The sequence below is a fragment of the Astatotilapia calliptera genome, chromosome 15, assembly GCF_964374335.1.
Source record: "Astatotilapia calliptera chromosome 15, fAstCal68.1, whole genome shotgun sequence".
NCBI classification, from domain to species: Eukaryota; Metazoa; Chordata; class Actinopteri; order Cichliformes; family Cichlidae; genus Astatotilapia; species Astatotilapia calliptera.
The window spans coordinates 26,024,695-26,052,646 of NC_137436.1; the positions used below are offsets into that span (position 1 = coordinate 26,024,695).

The window sequence follows — 27,952 nt, forward strand, 5'->3', positions numbered from 1 at the left end:
TTAATAGGAAACCACCAAGTAATAAGAGCTAGTCTTGTAAGTTATACATATATATATGTATATATATATATAAAAAACACCCAGCACGCCCCTGCGGGCGGTTTATCCTTCAAGCTCGGGTCCTCTACCAGAGGCCTGGGAGCTTGAGGGTCCTGCGCAGTATCTTAGCTGTTCCCAGGACTGCGCTCTTCTGGACAGAGATCTCCGATGTTATTCCCGGGATCTGCTGGAGCCACTCGCCTAGCTTGGGAGTCACCGCACCTAGTGCTCCGATTACCACGGGGACCACCGTTACCTTCACCCTCCACATCCTCTCGAGCTCTTCTCTGAGCCCTTGGTATTTCTCCAGCTTCTCGTGTTCCTTCTTCCTGATATTGCTGTCATTCGGAACCGCTACATCGATCACTACGGCCGTCTTCTTCTGTTTGTCTACCACCACTATGTCCGGTTGGTTAGCCACCACCATTTTGTCCGTCTGTATCTGGAAGTCCCACAGGATCTTAGCTCGGTCATTCTCCACCACCCTTGGGGGCATCTCCCATTTTGACCTCAGGACTTCCAGGTTATACTCGGCACAGATGTTCCTGTACACTATGCCGGCCACTTGGTTATGGCGTTCCATGTATGCCTTGCCTGCTAGCATCTTGCACCCTAGCAGGCAAGAATAGGATGGATATATATATATATATATATATATATATATATATATGTGTTATTTTCCTTATTATGCAAAGTGTCGTGTTGACATGTTTTTATCAGTCTGCACTATGTATGCTTCGATTTATTAGATTTATATTCACTTTGAAATCAGCCATTTCACAGATTTGTACAACTAACTTTGTGCACATTAAAAGCAGGTGTGATGAAGTATTAACAGTAATTTATAATTGTTTATGGTATTCATTTCTCTCCTTCACTATCACAGATGTTGAAAATCGTACAACATAAACCACAAAAACCCGTCCTGCTGGGTTCTTTCTGTGTGCCGTTTGTACGTTCTCCCTGTACTTGCTTGGGTTCTCTTTGGTACTTTGGTTTTCATGCCACAGCACCAACTGGAGGATTCTAAACTGGAGGTAGGCGTGAATGTGAGGTTTTCTGTGTCTCTGTGTTAGGCCTGTGATGTACTGGCAACCAGAGGCCGCTCTCAGGTGTGCTCAAGGTGCTGATCTGCGCTGATCAAGCAAAACCAGCATCGGTGAAGAGACGAGTGAGAGAGAGACAGAAACCAAAGTGTTGTTGTTACTCACTCACAGTTTGGACACACACAGAAAACTGTTGTCTTGACGCACCTCCAGACTGCTGATCCTTTGCTAACAGGCATCGTCCCACTGTCTCTGATGTCTGATCCACCTTTTTGGGTCAGTGTTGGTCAGAATATCACATCACAGTCATCAACGGTCCACGTAAATTATTTCAAATGCTCTATTGAAAGATAACGTTTTGGTAGAAAGGTGCCCAGTCCTCAGCCTTGTTTCCTGTTAAGTAGGGCAGAGTGTGTAAAAGGACTGATTGGTGATGCAGAGGGCACAGCAGGGACTGAGTCTGACCCAGTTGAGCTGATGTAAGTGAGATGCACACGAAGAGGTATATCAACGCAGGAAAAGAGAGTCAGATCAAAACCAGGAGCCCACTGACTGACAGGCAGACGGACAGACGTGTGCTTCCTGTGACAGCTGAGGTGAAGCTTCTGGGAAACAGCTGTTAGGCCACATCTTCATAATGTGGCTGCAGCTTTAAAAAGCTCGTTTTGCTTCAAACAGGCAGAACGGGAAATGGGACGGTCATGGTCATCACTGTTTTCAAGGCATGCTTTGCTCTGTGTTGAACCTGTGTTTGCTCACCTTTACCAGCCTGTGGATGTACACGATGGCGTGTGTGGCTGAGCTCAAAATGATGGCAGGCGATCCGCCACCATCATCAAACCAGATTTTCCTCTTTTAAATTTGGCTGATTTTTCACCCACCTGTCATCTTTTTGTGAAAGTGAAATACTTCAGCGCTGCTGCTATTTTTATTCTGTCACTCTGAACCTCCCCCGGCGGGTCCAAACACTGACCCTTTTACTAGACTACTAGACCATACCTCCCAGGGACGGTCATTATCGTTCCTTGGGGGTGGCGGCGCTCTTTGTGCTGTTTCTGGTTATTAATTTGCCGAGCGCCGCTTCTGTCCATGGCACGTGAAAAACACTCTGCTGCTGCTCATATTAGACGATTAAATTGACTCACCTCTCCAGTCTGTTTTATTCTTTTTTTTTCTTTGGTTTTTTTTTGCCTCCTTGGTCTCTTTGCTGCGAGCTGCTCTGTGCAGTGCAAACAGCCTAAAAACAAAACCCTGTGAACACTAGATGAATGTTCTACCAGATTATCTCTTGGGGGAATTTGGAGTGTGAGACACCAGCTTTGGCCCTGCATGTCCTCTGGATACCCCACAGGACCTAAAATATGGGCTAAGTCTGGTTTCAGCAGACAACCATTAAAGGGTAGTAAGATGTCAGATCCATAGTTTGAGAAAACAAAAAACATTTTTTTAATTGAAAATAGTTACAGAGAGACTTTATTTGGGATAAATAAAGTCTCTCTGATTCTGATTCTGATATTAATTCTGATATTAATCATGCAATATGTTTGTTGTTTTCTCGTGGTTGTTTATCAGCAGGTACAGCTGTGGGTGTGGTCTGCAGTTCAGGTGTGAGTCTGTATTTGGAGCCCAGTTACCTGTCAGTGTTGTGTGTGTCCTCTGGTCAAGTGCTTAATGGATTTTATACTGCTTATGTTGGGAACATGACTGACGGAGCAGATAAGCAGTTTAACTGTATCTGAAAGCAGCAACAGCAGCCTTTTATCACTCAAGTTGATGCGGAGAGATAAACATGACGGACAAGTCCGAGGAGGGTGAAGGTGAATAGCCCAAGCTGCCTGCACTCAGTGTGTGTTTGTGGTGTGAAAGGTGGCCCCGTCAGTGTGGATGTGTGCTGGACCAGTGACCCAGTCAGACCACTGGAGGTCAGCAGCACCATGTGTCTGGGCCTCAGAGGGAGAGAGAGAGAGAGGGAGGGGCAGGTCGTACACTAACTTTAACAGGGAACGTATGTGTGTTTAAGGGATGGGGAGCAGTGGACTATGAGTGTGTTTCGTCACCATATTAGCAAAAAGATGTTTTTAAGAATAAGATGTGACGTGATGAGTGAAGCAAGGCTTAAAAGAATAGAAATAGGTTAATGCTCATGTATACTGATTATGGGAGCAATAACACTAGAGCTGGAATAACAGATGTCGGCCATGTCTGGAGTTGGGTGCATGTTTTTGGTAGCAGGAAAAAAGGAAATGGCAGAAGGAAGCTTTGAAATATGTAAAAAAACCAAAAAAACAACAACACTTGTCGGCCTTTATAGGGGTCTGCGAGGTCTACAATTAAACTGGTCGACTGCACTGAATCAGATCATTCAGAATCAGTGTACAGTTCCTACCAGGCATGCTTGCAGGTTTTACCCTGATGTCACTCTTTGATTAGTGACATTATGAAGGCTTTGATACCTTGAGATGAGCATGTTAGCTGTCACTATGCTGGTATTTTGAAATGGATGGATCTGACTGAAACTGTACACCAAAAACCTGTCATGGACAACCATCCTTCTTGATCCTTTTTTTAAAAGTCAGTGTGACCTGAAACTAGCAACTGGGCCAGAAAAGTCATCTGAGTCACAGAGAAATGGACATAGAGACATTTCCACCCAACAAATATGGCTACCAGTTCTAAAGTTTAAAAATGACTCTATTGTATTGGTTATTGGCTTCAGTGATGAGAAACCCATACATGAGAAATGTGAACTGGTTGGAGATGCTTGGTTAAGTGACCTCAACAAAAGTGCGCTGCAAACTCTGCCAAACTGCCAGTAAGAGGAGTGAAAAACAGTTGAATTTAATAAAAGGACTGGCACAAGAGTCTTCCAGGACTCTATTCATTCCTGCAGGAAAACACAGCAACACCAGCCAAGTGGAAAACACTGGAAAAGAGCGAAAAAAAATTCCAGAGATGAGCAGCAGGTGGTGAAAAAGACTAAAGTTGCGACTCGATAACGCAGGATTTCATCACCTTTACTGCGCTGCAGACTGTGAATGAGACTCTCATCTGTTACCGTCAGAATCTGCTGAAGGCAAAACTTTGTGAAGAAACCCACATTTACAGCCCGTTGCTCGTGTTTCAGTCTTCGGCCTGGCTCTTGTTCTTTGGGCCAGCAGCTTGCCCGTTGTCTCTGACTCAGATTTACTGTGAGCTGAACTGATTTTACTCCAACTCCCTCTACAGGTAGGGCTGTTCGATATAACGATATATATCAGATGACGATATAAAAACATCTATCGTTTCATTTTACGCTATCGTTTGTTTCGTGGTGTCACAAAATAAACTGTTTACGGCAATATTTTTTCATCGTTTTGATGGTCACTGTAGTGGCTATATTAATTTTTTAAAGTTCTCTCTTTCTCTTATATTTTATATAACCACACTACAGACAGACAAGCACCTGTTTTTATGCGTTGTGGTTAGCAACAACGATGGTAACACCATCGTGTGTCTGCTTGTTTATGTTCCACATAAACCTTTCACAATAAAGCTCAAGATCCTGTTGAGACTTTTCAAAATAAACTGAATCACGTGTAAAAGCAGATTATTTACGGATGAGAAGTAAAAAAGAGCCGCCAATAAACCTTCGACTCAAACGTTAGAACAGGCTTTTCCCTGCAGCACGCCGTGTAATAAATACTCGCAAAGAAAACAGCGGCCGTTACAACTTATGTCTAAAAATGTATCGTTTCATGCATCGGTTAAACACTCGACTCCAGCTACATGACGCGCAGCTGGAAACGCTTCCCGCAAGACGAGCTGCCCGAGATTCACAGAATTTACAGAAAATGTTACATTTTTGTGATTTATATTGTTATCGGACGATAGAAATAGACTGAGATAGAATAGACTGAGGTAGAAATACTGCATTAATATTAACAGGGCAGCTGGTTTGAGACTGACTGTTGGACCAGTTGGTCAGGTGGGGAAAAACAGTGCATCACACAAACACAGAGCTGATAAAAGACATATGAGGAAAAATTTATTTCATGTACTCTAAAAGGCACTCACATCAAAGTGGTTGCATCCATAATTTTCTGCATTAAAACGGTAACCTGCGTGTATTGTTGTCATGCAGCTGTAAAGACCAAAACCATTTTGTATCAGGCTGAAAACAAAGTTTGGAAATATGAACATGTCTATGGAGACTGCCTCACTTTTGAAGCATCAAGTGGCCATTAGAGGAACTGAAGCTCTTATCTGCCACATTGATGGCTTCAAGTTGCATTTTGGTCCTCGTATCAGTCATTCCTGTTAACAAGTGACAAAATCAGACTTTTAATTAGACTTTTATAAGTGTGCATCCCTGAAGTAAACACAATTTACTCCCCACCTCCGCTCACACTAAGGTGATAATGCTGCTTCTTCTTTTCTCTGACAGGTTCTTTTTCTCAATCACTGAAACAAATTGAAAACTGCTGCTAATTGGCTAACAGATGGTTGCAAATCTGGCATTCCAGGGGAAGGAATAAATGTTACAATAAATTGGAAATCTGACAGTTGTCTCCAACAGAAAGAGAGTGTGTGTGTGTGTGTGTGTGTGTGTGTGTGTGTGTGTGTGTGTGTGTGTGTGTGTGTGTGTGTGTGTGTGTGTGTGTGTGTGTGTGTGTGTGTGTGTGTGTGTGTGTGCGCGTGTCTGTGTTATTCAATTAATTGTACCAAAGTAAAGGTGTGCTTCTTCGAGGTGCTTTGAGGCGTTATGACTGGCAGTGCAGAGTATATTTTCAGCGAGCAAACATCTGAACATGCAGAACTTCACAAATAACTCATCAGGGAAGCCGTCCATTATGTGGGTCTGATGAGGCCAGGGCTCGCAGAGATTTATTTCCATCCTTTTTGTCTGACTGCTAGAGCGTTTACCATCATTCAGCCTCAGCTCCACATCAGCAGGTCGATCTAAATTAGCCAGCTAATGCCAGGCAATATTTCACCTCACCTCCACCCCAGAACAGACCAATCAATGGAGGTTTGAGTCAACGCCATGATTTGTTTAGCTGTAATGAAGCCACATAATTCACCTGCAGCTCCCCCGGCCAACAGCACTTGGCAGCGTTACAAATGCCGTTTCACACTGATTGGACTGTCGACGTTATAAATGAGGAGAGGGTGAACACGGGTACCATCCCTCTGTCTGCGGGAGGGGAACACACTCCTCCTTTTATTTGTATGTAATATCCAAACATGCATGCAGCTTCTTTTTTTTTTTTACTTAAATTTTTTTTAATTCACTGTTTTATTCATTACTGCACTGATTGGCTGTGATTATTTGGCTTCCTCAGAATGATTGGATTCTGATAAACAGGACTTTGCTGAGTAACCTGATGGAAACTGGGACCATTACGTCTCACACTCAATCCTCCATCCTCTCCCCGCCGAGCTTTAAAACATTTAGAAAGAATAAGACCTACCATGTAATTAGTTTGGACTGCCTGGGAAGTGGGCACAGTGGCAGACTGTGCCAGTTCAGCCGTCGCTGCGTCCACATGCTGGCTATAATTACACGATTTCAGAGTTTGCAGCTGAACGTGATGATTATCTCTTCAGCATGAAGGGAATGATACTAGTGTGGTGACAGTGGTCTAGATTTTCTTAATGACCCTTACTGTAGTACAAGACATGACCTCACTAGAGATTTATAACTTAGTCTTAGTTTCCAACTAAGTTCAAACAGAACAGTGTGTGACTGGTTCTGGCTCCCACCAGCTTTCCCTAAAGTTTTAACAAATGAAGCCATCTGGCGAAATGGAAAGTTCTGAGGAAAATTACCGTTGACATCCGAGACAGAATTCATTGTGAGGTGTGATTCTCCTGGCTGATGTAACCTGATTCAAGCTTACCTCTGTGAATTACACGCTGTCACTGTATTGTCCTGAGTGGATAAGGTCAGCTAAATCATTCCAGTGCTGATCTGATAAAGCGATGTGACCGTATTCACATCACTTCGTCAGCTAACGTTACCAAACCATCACCGGATTCATCCACGCAGCCAAGTTAAAGCTAGCTAGCCAACTCTACTGCTTGGTAACATTATTTGTGCATGTAAATGTGGCTTCTTCTCCACACATAGAAGTTAGTCATGGAGTGCTGGGATCAACTGCATTTACATTATACATGCTTCCTTGAGGCAGTATTGTTCAAAAGCTCATTGCTATGCAGATGGTCTATCTGTGAAGCCAGTTAAACTGCAGCCTTGTCTCTAAAGAATAAAATCCTGGATGTTGTAATTTTCTTGTCTCACATTTAGATAAAACTGAGGGTGTTATACAGTAAGTCTTGAGCTACACCCTTCTTTACATTTTGCAGGAAAATGGGTAATGGGTGGCATTTTTCATATGCAGTGATTTACTGCACACTGTGTGGTGTGCCAAGTTTTCAGCTTGTTGGTGCAAAAATTAAATTTTATGCTGTCAAACTATGTTATCTTTGGCATTTTTCATAAGGTTGAATGAAGAAATGGGAACAACAATGGAGGTTACGCCAAGCTGCTTTTAATACCAAAACCAAAGAAATGCTGTGAGAACAGCAGAACAGATATGACAGAGTTTCTTGTTCTTAATGATCTGTTCCCGTCGTGCTCGGTTTCTGTGTTCAAGCTTCATCTTATCTGTAAGCGTTGCAGTCACGCTTTACAGCATGTTGTGCTGGAATGAACCTCCAGAATCTGTGGCAGTGTGTTCACTCTGTGGGCCTCGATTGTCTTCTGGTCACACTGAACGAACAAACACACACACACACACACACACACACACACACACACACACAGAGCGACTCAGCTATTCTCCATAATGAAGTCCTTGTCATTCATATGACACAGAGACTGCTCTGGCCCACGTTCACATTGGCACAGAATGTCAAAAATTGCATCGAGGCGGTGGCGGCGTCCTGCCAGCACCATTACAGGAGGGTTAATTATTCACTGCTAAATATATTTTCTTACAACAGTCACTGTCACGCCAAGAGATAAACGAGGAAATTGGGGAAACTGCTGTGTTGACAGAGCAGAGTTTAGTGTCTGTACACGTGAAATCTCTGCTGTAGAAGCCTCTGCAGAAAACTTGGGCAGCACATCACAGGTCTACCTGATGTGGCTCACATCGTACTGACTGGTGTTGACGTGCTCAGTTATGTGCTGTGCAACCCAATGAATGCACTGTCATAACAAATCAGCAGTAAACCATCCCGTCAGGCACCGATGGCCGAGAGGCTCACTGTTCCATCCCGAAGATGCTCTCTGACCACAGTCCCTGCATCCAGCTCACCTCCACACACACAGAGAGGCAAATTAGACCGATATCAGAGTCCTCAGAGACATAGAAGTCAGAAAGCTGCACTGCTGCCAGTCACGAGCTGAACTTTCTGGAAATGGAGCTTCTTGCTTTTTCACTGCATTTGTTCAGTGTTTCGTCTAACACCTTCAGTGCACATCCTTTCTCACAAACTTTTTCCTCTGCGTGAGCTGGCAGCAGCAGCCCTTCCACTGAAGCTTATCACCTCTGAAAAACAAACGCCGGAGCTAAAAGCATTTTTTGGACCCTACTTACTTTTGGGAGTGCCAGCAGAGAGGGAAGCTCGTCAGAGACCCTATAATCGCAGGAAACAAAAGCCTGACAGGTTTTAACACTTGAAGCCATCGTCTCCTCAGAGGATGTGTCCCAGCTGGCGTGCTTTCAGGCTTTTGCAGCTTTTTGCAGACCGGAGGGGCATCGAAGGTTTAACTTGCGATGCCTGGTTTAAAATGTCTGGTAGCTGATGTGGATGATTTATTTCCTGTGAGATGAATGCAGGTCACTGAGATCAGTTAAAGTCCTCCTGTGTGCTGATATCTGTGCAGCTGAAGTCTACACTGCTGGTTTAAAGATGGAATTAAATATAATTTAATGTAATTTATCAAATTCAGATGTTTTGTTTAATTCTGAGTGTTTTTCATTTTAAAACAAACTACTATTTATGTGTTGCAGTGACACTGGTAGCTGCTGTCCTTTACTGGGCTGCAGAGAGCTGTTGATGCTTACATGTAGTTTTCAGGGTGAGAAGAATAAACTGAACAAAATACAAATTAATGAAAAATGATTCCTATGCAGAAACAAACTGCACCTTCACTCACCACAAGGGGGCTCCAGCACTGGTTTTGTGTGTGTGTGTCTGCAGTCTAACTGTGTTGGGTTGTGTTGTACAGCGCGATGACACAAAGCCTTCCTTTGTCAGTCTGCTGGAGGACCCGCTGTCTGTGTGGCTTGCTGCTCTCTTGTTCATGCGTACATGCGTACATGCGTGTCACACTGGTGCCGCTCTTTGGAAACACTGAGTGCTTCTGGCCTTGGCGGCTGGACAGAGGCTCCCCGCCATTCTGCTGCTGTGAAATGGGCCATTGTTCTGCTGATGCTGCGCAGGGCTGTGACTCAAACATGAGGTGGAAACGGATTACTCAAATATATGCAGAGTACAACACGATGTTTATGGTCTCCTGGTAACTCGACAGGCCCGACCGTCCACGCTGGAATACTGCTTAATATTCAGGCTTTCTCTCTCCGCTGCAGCAGACGCTCTGAGCACAGCCTGTGCATGTTTCAGATAACGTACAATAAGTGTAGAGTAATTGTGGGAGCAATATCAATAGGTGGAATTTTATTTAGTTATGTTTTAATGTTTATTAACGTTTCCAGCTCATGTCATGTCGGCCGTGTCTGACCAACAAACTATAACCCGGAGATTTTCAAATTAAAGGCATAAAACAAAACAGACAAGTTGCAACCTTTGAGTTTTGTTCAATTAATGAACTAAATTATAAACATAATTATAATTAGTTACTCAGATTTCTTACCGTGCACCATTCCACATGCTTTCAGCTCTATATTCTTCTACTAGAGTAGCTCTGCATGATTTACAATTTACAGTAATCTTTATTTATGTGATGCTGCATTACTGCAGTCACTCTGAAGCAAGCAGTTTGGGCTCCTCCACCTTTATGCCAGCTGTCTTCTGATTGGCTGCCCCTCACAGACAGAAGGTTTTAACAGCAGGTGGGTGGGGCTGCGATGCCCTACAACCTGAGCACGTGGCTCACAGAGATTACTTATTATTTGAAACGTTGGTGATTTTTAATAAAACCGTCAATTTCTAGAACACGACAAGGTTCCACGTTCCAAAATGAGGTCCACGTTCAAAAGAGAGAATTTCAGCAAAGGGTAAAATCCGCGCTGATCTCATCGCTCTGTGCTGCACGCCGCACTCCGCCTCCACACAAACAGCACAATCTGCTGAGGTAATCCTCGCAGAGAAGGAACTCTGAGGTCACTTCACCCTGCGCTGATAGTGCAGCGCTGAGTCTGCTCACTGTGCCTGTTGCACTACAAGTGTACACACACACACACACACACACACACACACACACACACAGAGCTGTGGATTAGAGATGATTTGAGGAATGTCTGCGTGCCTGTCAGCACAGGTGGAGGTTTTTACTCCAACACACCTGTGATTGTGTGAGAGTGAGCAGAGTGTGAAAAGCCTTTCTGCTGCCGGTTTAGGACGACTGTGAGGTGTTTATCCTGCAGACACAGCGTCTGTATTTCCTGCTGATGGAGGAGGAAGCCGTGTGCGCTTCAAAGTGTCTCTCATTTTAGTTAAAGACAATCATTTTTAACATGGGTCGAGACAGCAGCTGTGTGCACGCACAGCGATCACACACAGTGCACCATCCATCTGGTTAACAAACCCCGGGCTGATTCACACAGAGATGAGTCTGCAGTGCAGTTCAGCCCAGAATCTACAGGAAGGCATCAGCATGGTTCCATAAAACGTTTACACACACAAACTCTCTAACGGGGTGTAAAGTCATGGTTTGTGTAGCCACGAGGCAAACCGAAGCACAGTGACGGACTTCTGAATTCTGTCTCTGTGTGTGTGTGTGTGTGTGTGTGTGTGTGTGTGTGTGTGTGTGTATTGTTGATGGGGAGCTCTTTTCAGTTTTTGAAAATGTGTTGTGTGACAGCTGTGCACATCATTCTCAGTCTGCTTTCTGAGGTTTGTGTTGTGAGCATAGACTGTGTGAGCAAGTGTCTCTTCATTGTTTGTGAAGTCTTGTTGGGCAATCTTTTAAATACAGTCTGTGGTGTTGAACGTGGAGTTCAGGTTGTATCACTCCTTGTGAATGTTTTGTGTATTTTTCTGGCTCAAATAACATTGGATTTAATGTCCCTATACCAGCAGATACATTCAGTAAATGCATATCTGTCATATTCATAACAGTTTTTGAACACTGAGTAAAGAGCTGCAGGTACATCACAGAAACACGAGCCCTCCCTGACCTCCGTTACAGTAATATGAAAACACTTTATCATACCAGCACCTTTTTTCTGACTAGCTTTATAATTTTTGGAAAATAATTCCAGTCCAAGTTCTCTAAGAGTTTTTCTGGAGGTCATCCCTGCAGGCCCGGTGCTGCTGCTCAGGTGTGAGGTTACATCATGTTAGAGAAGAATAGAAATAATTGACAGGTGAGGGATCATGAGTGTGTCCACACAGGCCTGCTTCGTCTCAGGTGGAAATCTTTCCCTCCTCCTCCTGGAAGAGAAGAAAACATCTTCAGCAGCTCTTGTGTGAAACTTTAATGAAGAGGACTCTGTGTCGAGTCTTGTGTGAGCGAAGCTGTGGAAGAACAGACTTGTTTAATTTTTTTATCTCCTCCCCGTGCTCTCCCGCAGGTCGACTCTACGCCATGCAGACGGGCATGAAGCTGGACAGCAAAACACCCGAGTGCCGAAAGTTCCTGGTCAAACTCATGGACCAGCTGGAGACGGTGAGTTGGATTCCCTTTAGTCCTGTTCCTCCTTCAGTGCGGACCCTTTTTCCTGTTTAGTTCTCTCTTGCTGATTGTGTCACGTTGAATAATGAGTAAATGAAGCGCATTAGCTTAATCATCTCAAACCAGGAGCTTCAGTATTTCAGGAGCTTGCTGACTGCATCTAAATGAGAAAGATTAATTTGGGTCTGTTCGCTGGGTCTGATTTTCATTCCTGCTTTTGACTTCAAGTGATTAAGAGAACAAAAACACGCAGATGAGATGGTCATTGCATTTGTTTCATAAACATGCTCTTGATTTTTCTGGACTCCCTCTCCCTCTGTGGAGAGGACACACGGGCTTGGGGGTCCCTGGTTTCTGTGCAGGCCTCGAGGCCATGCAGGCTGCAGCTCATACTTTCATTGGGATTATTTATTTATTTATTTTATACTGAAGTTTAAGCTTTGCATCGAGAAAATCTGCCAGATTAAATCAGCCCGGTTTATTTTTATTTATCTGTAAGAAACCGAGGCTCATAGAGGACGTCTGAGGAGCTTTTGTCTGCCCCTGCTGTACAGCTCAGGTTTAGTAAATTAATAAGAGATATGAATAGAAGTATCTCGAGGGTTGATAAGAATCTTGTTGGATTTCATATACATCAGATTTTAAGTGACGTGTTACGTGAAGAACAATGACCTCCTGCTGAGCTGCACGGTCCAGCCGACAGCCTCGTTACTCCTGCTCCGAGCCTGTGACGCTGGCTGCACCGCTGCCTGTACACCGCCTCTACCTCAGCAGCACACGGCTGAATGGCTCTTTTCTTAGAAAACACACACACGTCAGGTATTACTATGTTGTGGGGACATCTAATTGACATAATGCTTTCCCTAGCCCCGTACCCTAACCATGAAAAAAGAATGCCTAAACCTAACCCTCATCCTAAACCTAACATAACCATAACCTAACTCTAACCCTGACACTAAAACCACATTATGAGTCTCAAAAATGCCTTCAAACCAGGATTTTGGTCCCCAGAAGTATAGTAAACTTTAAATCTTTGGTCCCCACAAAGATATGAATACACACACACACACAACGCAGCCCTCTAAAATGCTTGACATTTACCTGTTGGTTATCAGAGGCTGCACTGACTGCATAAGGTCCTCTCAGAGCTTTGAGGTTTCTCTCCTTGGAGAGGTTAAAATACTGCTGGGGTCCCAGTGACCCCAGAGGGCCCCCTACAGGTCACATGCACTGCTGGGCAGCAAGATATCATAAGTAATGCAGTAAAGCCTTCAAAAGGTCTGTTAGCAGACATACTTTGCAGGCCAGGTAATGTCATAATACTTCAAGTTTTCCTTCAATTTGTCCATATATGTATGAACTACGAACACTTTCATCAGTACGTTCTGTGCCATGTCACGCAACGAGCCTGAGCCTGTTATTTCTGAGCCTGTATTGTTTTAAAGATGGTTTAAGCCATAGACTGTACATAAAAGATGGCTGCAGATAATGTGATGTCACACACTGGTATCTAAAGTTCTTGAACTTTTCCTTGAACTTGGCATTTTAGCTGTTGTTGTATTTTTCTCAAAAGCAGATGTGGTGAGTGAAGTATGGATCTAAGGAAACCATCCTGAAATATGCACCGCTTTAGCCTTTTTTTTGACTCTGACGGGTACATGGTTTCTAAAATAAATGTCATGTTGTGCACAATAAGACGTAAACCCAGTGATAACCCAGACAATGTTCTCCCCATTTCCTGCCACTGCGCTCTGAACCTGAAGTGTGTACAAGGACAGGAGAATGTCGGATTTAAGCGTCATTTAAGTTACTGACCCTCGTTAGCGACTCGCGGGCCAGAAACATTTCTCTCAGATGGCACAGAGTGCAGAGCGACAGCTGGACAGCTGTGCCACACCTCACTGTCACTCTGGATATGTGGTCAAGTTGCACATATTTACAGATGCCTCACTAAGACAGTCCTGAGCCTCACTGCCGGGGAGTGTAAGCCGACCACAACAAGGTAATCAACAACCTTTGATTTATATTGAGATTTATATTGATAACGAACGATATATAAATCTAACAATAACAAGGTTTTGTTTCACATACCATTCAGCCTGAACCTCTGATCAGAGATTTTACATTCAGTCATTCACATGAGAGCAAAGGCCTGATGATGTAAGTTGTGGGTTATCTTAACCCCCACTCACAGCTGACCAGTGCTGACATTTTCCTGCTGAGGTCGATGTAAAGTTATCCTGCTCCATCAGGTGAAGACTCTTTGGGTTTTATCTCTTTTCACCATTTAATGTGAAATGGTATTATTATTATTATGGTAAATAATCTTTATCATTAGGGACTCTTTGTGCCACAAGTCTCACTTAATTTTGGAATAAGACACGTTGGTTTGCGTCTGTTTGTTCTCCAAGCTTACGAGAACATCTTGTGCTTCTCCGTGAGTCACATTTACGTAATGCAGGCTGCTCTCCTGTCTGCTAACAGGAATGGGCTAATTCGATTTTGTGGAATTGTTATGATGACGGGAGGAAGGGAGGGAGCAGGTGACCGGGCTGAGAGTGTCCCAGCGGGGGGACCAAGTGAATTTATCGAGACTAAGAAGAACCCACGGAGAGGTGATGAAGCTCTAAAACACATCCGTCAGCTTCAGTTTTACTGTCCATGTCATTTTGATCCTGTAGTTTCCCACCCTCATCGCGCATGTTTCTACTTCTACGGTTACATCCAACGTTTACCGTTTCAAGTTTAACTTGCTACGTGGCAAATCAGGTGTGGGTCTGAACAGTTAAAGGAATCAGATGCAGCCTGATTTTACAGAAGCTCCAGGGATCTCCGTCACACATGTGCGTCGCTTTCCCGACACGACACACACCTGCTGTATATAGCCATACATTGCATTGCACTACTCTCAGAAAATATTTCTCACAATATATAATTTTCTGTCCTCCTTTTCAATGAGCTGCTGTCCCTGGTGTCACCTTGTCACGGTGGTGATGTTAGCATGCTCCGCTGGCTGCTGCAGTTTGCTCTGGGTGGAGTCTTTTTAGGGAAATATTCTTAGGTAAACTTGTTCAGTGTGAGCATTTATAAAATATGAATATTAACTGTTGGTCGTAAAATATCAAACAGTCACTCCTGACTGTGTCAGCTTCTGCTTGATGCTGTGAACATGGAGTGACGACTGCCGCGTTTGTTGCGTCGTCTTTCTGACGCCTATTGCCAGCTTGGAGTCGCAAGCAGGTCGGTTGCTTGAGACGTCTCCATGCATCACTGCAGGAGCAAGGAGAGTCCGAGAGGGAAAGCTGATGCAACATCTGGTAAAGAAAAGAAAACTTTAATTTCCTTTTTTTCTGAGGAGCAGCAAGAGTTTAGGAGAAGACTGCAGGTGAGGATGGCCACAAATAAGGCTGTGATCAGTAGAGCAAGGCGATATGGCCAAAAATATTTATCACGATATTTATTTGAAAATTTGCGATAACGATATAACCGACGATATAATTGATGCGAGACAAAATACAACTCCACAACATTACTAGCGCAAAAAGACAACCTTCCATTTATTTTCACTTAAACAAGAAGCTGGTTTTTATGTACATTAAAGCTTTATAAAAATGTAACAGTGCAAATGCAAATTCCTTGCTGAAAGTTTAACCAAAAGGCATTTCCAGTAGAAATGGGCTGACATATCCTGAGCATAACCATGTATAATATCCACTGAAGTTAAAAAGAGGTGCTTTGCAACATTAAACTGCAGTGTGCAGTACGCATTTTTCGGACCATAAGGTGCACGGGATTATAAGGCACATTAAGTGAAACAAAGCAGTCAGATAAATCAAACTTTATTAAACTCATTCTTCTTGCTTCCTCCACTTCTGTACCATTGATTCATTAATGTTGAATTCTCTGGCAGCTGCTCTATTCCCATGTTGCTGCAGTATATTAATGACTAACCTCGTATTGTGGATGGATTATCTCAGTTGTTCTCCTGACTGAAGTTTGGTCCGTTTACAGCATCCTGCCATGCGATTGCATTTGTTTCTAACCATGAAGAACCTTCACGTTAACTTTTATAAGTGGAAAAGTGTTAGTGTTCGTCCTTCAGCTTCACTGTTTATGTTATGCTAACATAGCTGTGTCACTAGCGATCACGTAGCACATCATTATATACCAGCTAGCCCAACTTCAGTAACCCTACAAACGTCACTGCTGTTTAGTTTCCTGTCTTCATTTATGTTGGAAGTGATAGCAGAGCTGTACGTTTGATTTTTTTTCAGAAATCTCTCAGTCAGAACATGCAATATCATGCTTAGGTAACTAGCGAAACTAGCGAGCTAACTTCCGCTAGCTTCCTGCTAACTTCTAACTCCGTTAAATGTAATAACTTTTGTTTTCATGGATGCCTGGAAGTTAAACTTTATAGTTACACCTGGTAAAGCAGCAATGCTGATCGTTTTATTAAAGATGAAAGAATTTAGACAGTTTTTAACTCTTAAGTGATGCTGCAGTGTTGTTTGACCTGAAGGATAAGGAGTTTAGGACCCAGATTACTCCCAGATTTAAGAGCATCTTAGTCCGACAAATACGACAATAACAACGGCCGCTTGGATGTTCTGCAAAAAAATGTGCTTTGTTGTGTATCTGACGGACAAACACCAAACCAGTTCCACATCACGGAAGTTGCACCATTTTTACAAACCAATTCTGGTTCATCTGTTTCACTCAACAATCGGCCATGTGCGTATGAAAACAAAGGCACTGCGCATGCGCGTTTTACTCCCATTCTATCGCGATATTTCATTTTCCTATCGTTGCCTAACATTATACCGGTATTACCGTGAACGGTATAATATGGCCCAGCCCTAGTGATCAGGGCCTATCCGGTTGTTAAGTCTGACGTCACTAGCCGTGTCTGGGTCTAAACTCCGCTGCAGGTCCATATATCAAACGATCACTATGGCATTACTGAGAGTTGAAAAACTGTCTAAAGTCTTTCATCTTTAATAAAATGATCAGCGTTCTGCTCTACCAGGTGTAACAATTGAGTTTAACATCCAGGCATCCATGAAAACGGAATTTATGACATTTAACGGAGTTAGAAGTTAGCAGGGAGTTAGCTCGCTAGCTTCTATCTAAATACAATATAGCATGTCCTGACTGCGGGGTTTTGGAAACAAATTAAAACGTACAGCTCTGTTATCACTTCCAGCATAAATGAAGACAGAAAACTAAACAGCAGTGACGTTTGTAGGATTACTGAAGTTGGGCTAGCTGGTATATAATGATGTGCTACGTGACCGCTAGCGACACAGCTATGTTAGCATAATATAAACAAGCTAACTTTTTTTTCCACTCGATAAAAGTTAACGTGAGTTTTCTCGGTGGTCAGAAACAAATGTAATCGCATGGCAGGATGCTGTAAAAGGACCAAACTTCAGCCAGGAGAACAACTGAGATAATCCATCCACAATACGAGGTTAGTCATTCATATACTGCTGCATGGGCTGGGCTGTAGTTACATCCTAAGGTTTTAAAAACTGAGCTTAAATAAATGATTAGCGGTAATAAAAGCCGAGGGAGGTCAACAGGGATCACTGACTGTTTTAGGAGCTTTTTGAGATGAAATAGAAGAAAATACATAACATTAAACATGTTAACAACACAAAAGCCATATTAAACGCAGACTACTTTAGACCCGGAAGTAGGATTCGTCGCGTCATCACTGAACAACCGGATGCCAGCTTTCAGAGCAGGTTTCAGGTTTTACAGAGAGAACTGGTGTCATGTTGTGAACCTGTTGCAAAACTGTTTCCCAGGCTGATAGCAGGCAGCAGGAGTGGTTCAAACACGGACCTGATTCAGGCTCCGTCTTATTCTGATTTGGTTTTGCTCGGTAAACTTCAGCTGCAGTCAGACTGTGATCACACCAGCACAAACCCAATTAATCATGTGGAAGCGCTGCTATTGTCCAGATGGAGCCCGAACAAGTTCTGTGAAACACGGGGACACCCCGAGGTTTCCACTCCTTAATGAACTGTTGCTTGTTGCTGTGACTCATTCTGCAGCGCTCTGAGTCAGGATTTAACCCCCCCCCCCCAATCCTCCCCCCCAATTTCCCCACTGACCTGGCTCGTACGTACTAGGCATTAGGCATGCTGGACTTTTATTTTCCACTGTCATTGCCAGCTCAAGCCTTTCACTGGGACGGTGGAAGATCACTTGTTTGAAAATCAGTTTCATGTGATGCAGGATGGGAAACCTCAGAGATGCCAGTCATGGTAGATGCTGCTAAATTTAGATCTTTGTCTCCTGCAGCAGCCACTGAGGATGAGCGCCGTGGTCTCTCACAGCGGGGAGATCAGGGTGGTCAAACAGGTGGTCCTTCTTCTGTGACTTAATCAATCTGTTTTACCTGCAGAGTTTATCAGGTAAAACACACAGCAGTTTAAAATCAGCTCAGCCGCTTTACGAACGGAGTGAGCGAATGAGTAATGCGGCTAATTCTGGCTCTGTAAGTAAAGCAGATTAACAAGCTGCTCGATTTGCTTCTACTTTGCATTTTATTGGCAGAGAACACATTGTTATTGTTGCTCAGTCGTGTTCATTTAAGGGTGAGAAGCCAAAATGATTGAGGTTATAATTCAATCAATTGTGCAGCCTTATCAAACATACTGTACAAAGACTCAGATTTCTTGGAGCCTGTTCGATGAGTCTGTGGTGGTTCTGATCACCTGTGACTGTGGGAATTACGCGCATCTGAACAAAGATGGACTTTATCAGAACCACATCATGGACTGAACTGAAGGTTTTCAGAAATGTAGATCCAAACCCAGATGGATACATGTGTCCAGCTATTTGAATTTCCTCTTGAGCCCTGAGCGGTCGAGGAGTTACGGTAAAATCCCGGTGGAGCTGATTTTTCATGCCACTCTGTGAGTACTTGGTACACCAACTATCACTGCAGAGCACAGGTTCTCTTTTTTCCAAAACCGTTTGATTTTCGTCTCTAACACAAACATTAACAGAGTTACAGTAAAGCATGCTTTTACACGGACCACCAGGTTCATGGTTCAAAAAGGGTTAAGACCTCACTAACGTCAAGGAAACATGTATTGATCTCAGACACTCAAAGCTTTCTGAGTTTAGAGACACTGACTTGAAGCTCAGACACATGAACACTGCTCAGCGGATGATGGAGGAAAATTCAAATGACTGCAACTAGAATTTAGATTTGAATTGATTTTAATTTAATTTAATTTATGCAGCACCAAATCAAAACAATAGTTGCCTCAAGGTTCTTTATATTGTAAGGTAGACCCTACAATAATAGATGCAGAGAAAAGCCCAACACTCGTACTATGACCCTATGAGCAAGCACTTTGGCGACAGTGGAAAGGAAGAGGTGGGCCGAGGCTGCAGACTTGAGCATAAAGCATCAGCTGCAGTCAGAGGTGTTGGAGCTGGAGTCTCTGTGATTCATTGTCACTCACATATTTATGGTCTTCATTTATTAACAGAGCTCATGAAAGCGTGGCTGGGCGTCCCGTCGCTCATGCACACTGCTGTGCATGTGTGGATTTCTGTGGGAAGCGGCCCCGGTTTGTTGGTTTGGACTTGGTTTGCACCTCCGTGCGTCACACTCGCTGCTCCCAGAGTCAATAAGGCGTCACGGTCTCGTATCAAAGGCTTGCTTCGCTCTAACCTGGTCCAGGTTTACATTTAAAAAGTGGCGCTAATTCTTCTGCTTCACTTTAAGTTTGGTCGCCTGTCAAACGGAAACCTAACCAGAGCGAGCGAGCCTGAGAGTCATGGCTGAGTTTAGCGACTTTCCTTTCATCCCACATTCTTGTATTCCCAGGCCAGTTGTCCTCTGCTGTCCTACGCTCAGCTCAGTGCTTTTACATTCCTCCGCTACGACTCACAGTCAGCGAACAGAGTATCTATTCAGCCCGGCCAGGGTCCACCTGCTGGAAGCAACCTGCGTGTTTGCTTTAGTGCTTTTACAAGAAACCCGAAGCCTGCTGGACGCCGTAATGGACAGAGCTAGGCATTTCATATAGAGGAGCAATTACAGGTGGAGCAAACCTAGTCAAAGCGAAGCAGAGCGAGCGAGACTAATCAAGCATCATGCTAGATGGCACCCGCTGAAGCGAGGACGTGTTTGCCTGAGTTAAAACATTTGAGCTAAGAAGTCAGAAGTGTTTTTCCGTGCACCAAACCAAAAGCGACACATCCAGGGATCAGGGTTAGTTTCTCCGGCCTCCGCTGGATGTTTAAAGGATCATCTGCAGGTCCTACTAAGTTTTAAAAACTGTAAATAAAGCAGATACTGGGATAAGTACATCCAGTAGATGGAATACTCCAGAAAAAGGGTTTAGCTGGTCAAAGAGAGGCCCTGTTTTAATGATGGCTTTGTGTGAATTTGTGGGCACTGGTGTGTAAGTGTTGGTCTTCGTACAGTGAATGCATTGAGTGTGTGTCACCTGATTCAGCAGTTAAAACAGTACCTGGTCTAATAGCTCTGCAGGTCTATCCGTTTGCAAACGTGAGCGTGTGCAGATGTTCTTCTATATTTCTGATCTGTTGATCAGTTTCAGGCTAAAACGTATTACACCTTTCACAACCAAAGTTTGACACTAAAACAGATTTATTGCTTTTCTCTGCAGAGCTTACACGGTTCCGTTCATGTGTCGTTGTTTTTGTTTCTCCTGCAGATGAAGAAGGAGCTGAGTGATAACGAGTCCATCAGTCAGGAGGTGGTTGGGAACGCCCACATCGAAAACTATGCCTTAAAATTATTCCTCTACGCTGACAACGAGGACAGAGCAGGACGATTCCACAAGTGAGAACCGAGCCACTCCTTAAGAGAGTGTGTGTGTGTGTGTGTGTGTGTGTGTGTGTGTGTGTGTGTGTGTGTGTGTGTGTGTGTGTGTGTGTGTGTGTGTGTGTGCACTTACTAGCAGGACTTTGAAGTTGGCTTTGGCCTGTAATCATAACATCCCAGAAGAGTGTAATGGCCCTGCGTAACTGGTTTGTCAGTGTAATGATTTAATCATTGAATGATGCTCTGATTAGTCCAATTAGAAACTTTGAGGTATTTAAACCTTCAGTTCATGATGGAGTCTAAATATTAGATTGCCATTACAAAGGACTTGATATGAGATTTGTATTCACGAGTACAAGTACTTCATGGAAGGAGTCGTCTTGCAGGAAGAAACACAGAGCAGCTCCCAGCCCTCAGAACCACACAGTCCTGCTGTTTCTCTGCTCAAATAAATATCTCAAACCTCAGTGAATAAGCGGGATGCACAGACTACCTGGTGCACTGGTGTTCTGTGGACCACAACAATACGATCTGTGACTTTGAAAATGTGAGCACAGCTTCTGTCAAAAGAAACTCAGTTTCTCAGATAAAGGTAATATTCAGATTCCAGTTAGACCCGTTACTTATACTGTGGGCTCTATAAGACCAGCTTTGCATGATTCAGTGTTCAAAATAATTCTTCTTATACTCATACTGGGCCACAGTGCAGCTCATCCTTGCTTTGAACCAAAAGGTTTTACTCGCCCATCCAAGAATGAAAGTTTGTAATTATTAATAAATCGATTAGTGACGGTCTGACGTTTTATTCACACATGGTTTAATTATGACCTTCCTCTCTAATCTGATCATTCACGAGGAAGGTCAGTATCTAACCGGGTCACTGGAAGGGTTTGTTGGAGGATTTCACTGGATAATTATATTTTTTCTTTTATTAGTTTCTTTGAGTCTTGATGTTTTTCCTCTGACAGGAGACATGTTGGAAACACCCCAACACTTTATGTCTTTCATACTGCAGCTCCTCAGCCTTTCCTCACTCTGAAACACAATATTAGGTTCCTCCCACACTCGTGCATGAGGGGGCCGTATCAGGGCTATCCCCACTCAGTGATGTCAGCGAGAGCCAAGAGTAGAAAGGCCTGGGTGAAGCAGAGAGTTTAGAGCAGGCTGAATTCCTCACATCTGCACACTGAGCTCATTATTTGAAACTCTGCCTGTGTTTTTAATATGAACTTACACGAATGGAGCAGAATTCATGGCAGAAAATAAGCACAGCTGCCCCCCTTTAGGCGTCACAGTGTCACAGTGGGAAATTTTCCGGAATGTTCAGGAATATTCAGGAATATTCAGGAATGCTGCTCCTTGTAGTGCACGCTCAGTTTCTGCCGTCACCATCAGATGGTCGACGGCCCTGTTGGGGACGGTCTTGGTCTCGGGGGACTTCTGCGTCCGTACATCCAGTTCCAGACCGTTTGGTGGAAAGCCGGTCACATCTCCTTCCATGGAAGCAGTAACTCAGGCATCATGTGGAAAAATGCTGCCTATTTAGGTCAGGAAACCACCTCAGCCTGTTGATCTTCATTCAGCGTTCAGCTGAGAGTGTTTTAGCAGAGATGTTTCTGCTGCTAATCACAGTGTTCACACCCATCACAGCTTTAACCTTTGGAGCTAATTGAACCAATGAAGTCGGATTAAAACCAAAAACGTTAGTTTGTAATCATTACTCTTCTGTTAGTGACTCTGGTTGTGTTAAATCCTCATATTTAACGGGGAAGAATAACATGACACCAGGTTATTGGAACAGTTGATTTGGGGGATTTCTCTGAAAAATGTGTGTTTCTTACTCTTTTCCTTTGTAATTTCTCCTTCCCCCAGTTTATCACCTGGAATGAGACTGCCCGACAGGAAACACCTTGGAAATAATCAGAAGTGTTTATACGTTCTCCACACGATTTCAATGCGTTCTTTGTTTGTCTTATCTGCGTTTCTAATGGTACATTAAGTGAGGCTGGCCAAATATTTCAGTCAGGAATTCAATCTTTTTTTTCTTTGCTTTGTCTTTAAAAAGTTGGACCCTGTGTCTGACTCAGACACACCATTTCCTAGGAATGAGACAAAGAACAACAAAACAGAAGCACCTGCAACTCTGTGCAACTGCTGTAACCTTTCAACTAAACAAAGAAATCCACCATGCCTGCATGACAAAGTGACTTCAGATACCCGCTTATCCTCCCATTACCTGGATTCAGGTACCCAACAGCAGTTATCGGGCTGAGCTGGTTATCTGGTTGTGAGTTCACCTGGAGTTTCCCTTGCACGTTCACATGATAGGTGCGGTGCTGGTCCATCCATGCTTCTGACCAATAGGAAGCATGGATGAACAGGTTGATGAAGTCTCAGCATGAACACAGCTGCTGTAGACAATGCAGCGGTGTGAGCATGTCCGAGGAGAAGCTTTGGTCAGCAGCATTGTTTAAGATCTGCTGTATTAATAAAGTTTTAAAAGAATTTGAAGCCGATAGAAAGATAGTCATCAGTAATACAGTGACATCATCACCACAGCAGAAACCAAAGGAGTTATTATTTCATTAAAGTAATTAAATCTGCTCATCCTTAAGGAAAACACCCGCTCCAACATCCCGCAAGTTTGCAACTTTATCACTCCACACTTTATTACCTCCCCGAGCCCGGTTCTGCCTGAGGTTTCTTCCTGTTAAAAGGGGGTTTCATTCAATTTATTTCAATTTAATTCAATTCAATTCAATAGCATATCAGTAGCATCCAGATCTGCTAAAAAGACAGAAACTTGCATGACGTCTCCTCTGTGAACTCTGGAGACTCTGCACTTTGACCTTTGACCTGGGAGAAACGTGCAGAGTCGGTTTCCCTTTCTGTCAGTCATCCTGCAGCAGCTCATGCAGGATGAATGGATGCAGGCGACGTGTCTCTGGATTTGTTTGTGGTGTAAACACAGCCCAAAAGCTGTTTCCAGCAGGTATATGAAGCAGGACTGACTCAAGCTTCTGTTCTGCTGCTGGTCAGCAAACCCGCCTGCGGTTTTACAAGCAGCAGCGGTCTGCTGCCAACACGAGCCTAAGCCGTGTGTTATGTCACTCCTGAACACACACACACACAGTCACACGGATATACACGGATATAACACACGAGCCTCAGCCGTGTGTTATGTCACTCCTGAACACACACACACACAGTCACACGGATATACATGCAGACAGAGGTGTAAATGCGTACATGTTTACATGTCTTCATTTTGAGTCACACAGCTGAATGTTTTTTTGAAAACTTCCCACTCTGCACTACAAGGAGCCCATTCTTTGTCCTTACCTGTGTGTGTGTGCGTGTGTGCGTGCGTGTGTGTGTGTGTGTGTGTGTGATGATGGGTTGCTGTGGTTACCAAACGTATCTACTCTTCAAACCAGAGAGCCCGGCCAGCCTCAACATCTGATCAACATCTTACACAAGCACATGCTGTTTAAAATCTTTTACCAAGAGTCAGATAACAGATAAAGAAGTAAACAAAAAGTAAACAATACTAAGCAAATAATTAACTAGTAATAACGTATACGTTAGCTTAATAAACAACAATAAAAGCTTAGTAAAGGTTTACAGTGACGTTAGAGGTAAAATGAGTAATGCTGTTATACAGAAATAGAAGATCCATCCCCTCCAGTCTAAGTGGCATTTTTAAGCCCCTGCCCCAGCTCATGTGGGTGGGACAGTAATGGAAACAAAAATGCTGATAACTGAAAGATAATCTGCAATCCTCAAAACACAAATGTTTGGCTCTCGACCTGCACCAGCCAAAGTTTTAAAGGTGCTTTCTTTTTTAAAACAATGATCCAAATGTAATAACTCTGAGCCAATATATATTACGCCGTTTTATACGAACAGTGACATATCTGAGTTCATGTGATTGTAAGACACTTTTAAAACTCGAGTGAGTTTATACAGTGTCCTGGCACTGATGCATGTTTGAATCCAACATGTCTCAGGAGACAGTTTGTGTCGTGTTTGCGTGTTGCGTGCTCTGTGCTCTACAGCACGCTGGAGCGGTCCTGTGGTGCTGAGCCTGCAGCTGCTCCAGTGGTTTGTTCCTTTGTAGCTTGGACCACTTTTAGTTGGTATTGATTAAGGCTGGCCGATATGTGAAATTTTTCCAACCCACATTAATGAGTCCAATAAATGACGATAGGCGATATATTCGTGCAGGTGACTTTTTGATGGGCGGAGCAATGTAATCATGCACAGACTGATTTGCGCGTTTAGAACACAGAAGTCCAAACATGGAGCAACTAGTTGCCCAAAAAAATACAAAGTCACCAATTTGGGATTTCTTTGGCTTCAAACCGAAAGATTCAAAGAGGCAAACCTGAGGATGTAACCAAAGGGGTGTGCCGCTTGTGCAGACGCATAGTGCCAGCAAAGGACTCAAACACGACTAACGTGCATGAGCGTTTACGTGTCCACCATCCGGCTGAGTATGCTAGGCTATCACCAGCTTCCTCAGCTCTATCGAAAGTGCTTTTGCTAATATAGCTACTTTTGGATTATTTGTTTATTTTGTTAGATTATAATATTATTTTATGCCATGTTATACCCCTAACTAAAGATTGTGAATTATTATGTAGTTTTAGTTTGCATTATTCTCCTGAATTAGAAGAAGCTGATAACTATTGCATTCGTTAAACTGATTTGCATTACATTAGACTGCTGATTTATTGTGGATGAATGATATTGTTTTATGATGTTATAAGAAATACTGTTTGCAGAAAGTCATCGCCTTATTTGTCTGATTAGAAGAGAACAGAATATACTGGAGTTTTCTGCCCCAACTCAGCAGGAGCAGATAAACGGGGAGCCAAGGTCGTAGCTTAGGCGCCGTGTGAGAGAAAAGCATGTGAATGTTTAGGCTTTTATGATAAGGTGGGAGAACCAGAGGCTATAAGAGTTTGAGCAATGCTCCACCATTTTGAGATCTGAGGCTGTCTGCATACGGTGTCCATCTCCCACGCGGGTGTTCATTAAAATCATCGTTTGACTTAACCCGGCCGGACCAGTGTTGTTATTGTGGTTTTTCTCTTGTCTCCATCCCCAATATTTTGAACCTTAACAATTTATTTATTTGAAATGCACCAAATCACGCTAAAGCTGCTGGCAGACGGTGCCGTTAAAACGGCCCTATTTCTTTTTTTTGTTGTTTTTCCGTTGACTGCTTCTCTTAGCTTCAACCAACATTATTGGCAAAATTGCTCATGGGCAAATAAATAAATCGCTGTTGTAGAAACAAGGCTCTCTCAGTGATGGAGTAAGAGACAGTAAGAGACTAATGGACGTTCTTCCATCTTATTCATTCACTTCTGTTCTGCCCATTTTTTTCAACCCCCTTTTCTTCCAACCTTTCCTCCTTCGTATATCCCATAATTCCTGCCGTCTGTCCCCCTCCTCTGCCTCTTTCCTTCCTCCAGGAACATGATCAAGTCATTCTACACTTCAAGTCTGCTGCTGGATGTCTTGTCTGTTTTTGGGGAGCTGTCAGAGGAGGTAAGATAAAGACCCTGCTGGGAGTCCCAGGTTTGATCTCTGCAGAGTTATAATGATGACCAACCCCAATAGGAAGCTCATTTATCAGTTAACTGGCTGAAGGATGATGCCGACTTTATTTAATCATTTATAAATGATCCAATAATCCCCAAAGAGACCAAAACCAACAGAACATTCATCCTGCTGCCGAGGCCTGTCTGTGCAGCCAGATCCTGACAGCAGTCATGCATCTGCTTCTTTCGACTCAGACACGAGAAAGTGACACAGTCGTGACATCGATCAGGTCACTGCACTGTGGGAATGTCATTAAAGGAGACTTCAGGTCATTCTCCAATCCCTTCCTTCTGATATTTCATTGTTGTTGTTTTCATAACAGAGCTGCTGTGAGGCCAAGCGTTGACTCAGCTGTTGCGATGTATTCAGGGTGCTGCAGATAAACAGACTTTGTGTAAATTTGTGCTCTTATCCTCCCGCTAATCTGCAGTTATTAGCGAACCTTTACAGACTGGCCGCACAGCCCGACATTGTTAAAACACAGAACTTTATTTTATTTCGCAGCCAAAAATTTTCAAAGATCCCAAATGTGCCATGCTGAATTTTCAGGGAAGAGATGCACAAACACGTTAAATATTTCCATTTGATGAGAAGGTGCAGCCACAACACAACAAACCACAGAGTCTGTGTGAACATCAGAGTCTGAGCAAATTAAAGCTTCATCATTGGAAGCAAAGGTTTAAGTTTAGTGGTTATTAGCAGTGGCTGGGAGTTATTTGTGCCTTAAGGTGTGAAACACAGCGCAGCGTTTCCCACAGATTCAGATTACAGTACGTGTGGTGCAGGAGTCCCACGCTTTCTAAAAAAAGTGATTAAAAATTCTGCTCAAATGTGCCGCTGCTCTGAACATTTTATGTGCAGCGTTTGTGATGAAGACATAACGGAGCTGTAGATGTCTCTGCAGCCATCTGCCCGTTATCTCCACCGTCAGCCTGCAGCTCGTCCCTCTGAGGGGCGCTGAGCTCTGCATAGAGGTGTTATGATCGACTACTGCAGACCATCATGTTGGAGTTCAGCTGTGGGATGAGGTCCTCTTGAGATCAGACACCCAGACAGTGACTGAACTTTCAAAATAAGAGTGGGTAGGCTTATGGCTCAGTGAATTAACAACAGATAATGAGATTCTCCCAGATGGATTGAAAAATGGCCAAAGTATGTCCCCAAATATATTTCACTACCATTAATTATAAAAGTTCACCCTGTCGTTAGGAAACCCTGCAGAGACATTTTCTTTGTATAGCACCAAATCACAACAACAAGGTGCTTAAAGTTGACCGCGTACGAAACTTTACTGTGAAAGTGAGGTATGAACACAGTGCTGCTTAGCTCTGTTCCTGTAAACACCTGGTGTGTATGATTCCCAGATCACCCAGAAACCATTAAAGCATGATGGGGCACTTAGTTCATGTATGGTGAGCTGTCATGTTCCCACACTGAGACCCACTGGTGACTGAGTTTCAGGCAGCAGAAAGAGGTTTTCAGCAGTGTTGCCACCATCTTATGTAACACTGTTACCGTCAGGGACCTTTATACTTCGTGAATGCCTTCAATGTGTTCCCATGTGTGTCAGAATTCATCCCACTGACT

The 27,952-nt window shown here is 43.5% G+C and overlaps 1 protein-coding gene across 3 annotated transcripts in view; it reads left to right on the top strand.

Moving 5' to 3' along the window:
• vta1 (vesicle (multivesicular body) trafficking 1) overlaps positions 1-27,952 on the top strand; it is a 58,728-nt gene that overhangs the window by 1,921 nt on the left and 28,855 nt on the right. For all 3 annotated transcript variants that reach the window (XM_026142868.2, XM_026142869.2, XM_026142870.2), the window contains exons 2-4: positions 11,831-11,925; positions 20,643-20,770; positions 26,236-26,311. In XM_026142868.2, the coding sequence (XP_025998653.1) occupies positions 11,831-11,925; positions 20,643-20,770; positions 26,236-26,311 (299 nt within the window). The remainder of the gene's footprint in view (positions 1-11,830; positions 11,926-20,642; positions 20,771-26,235; positions 26,312-27,952) is intronic.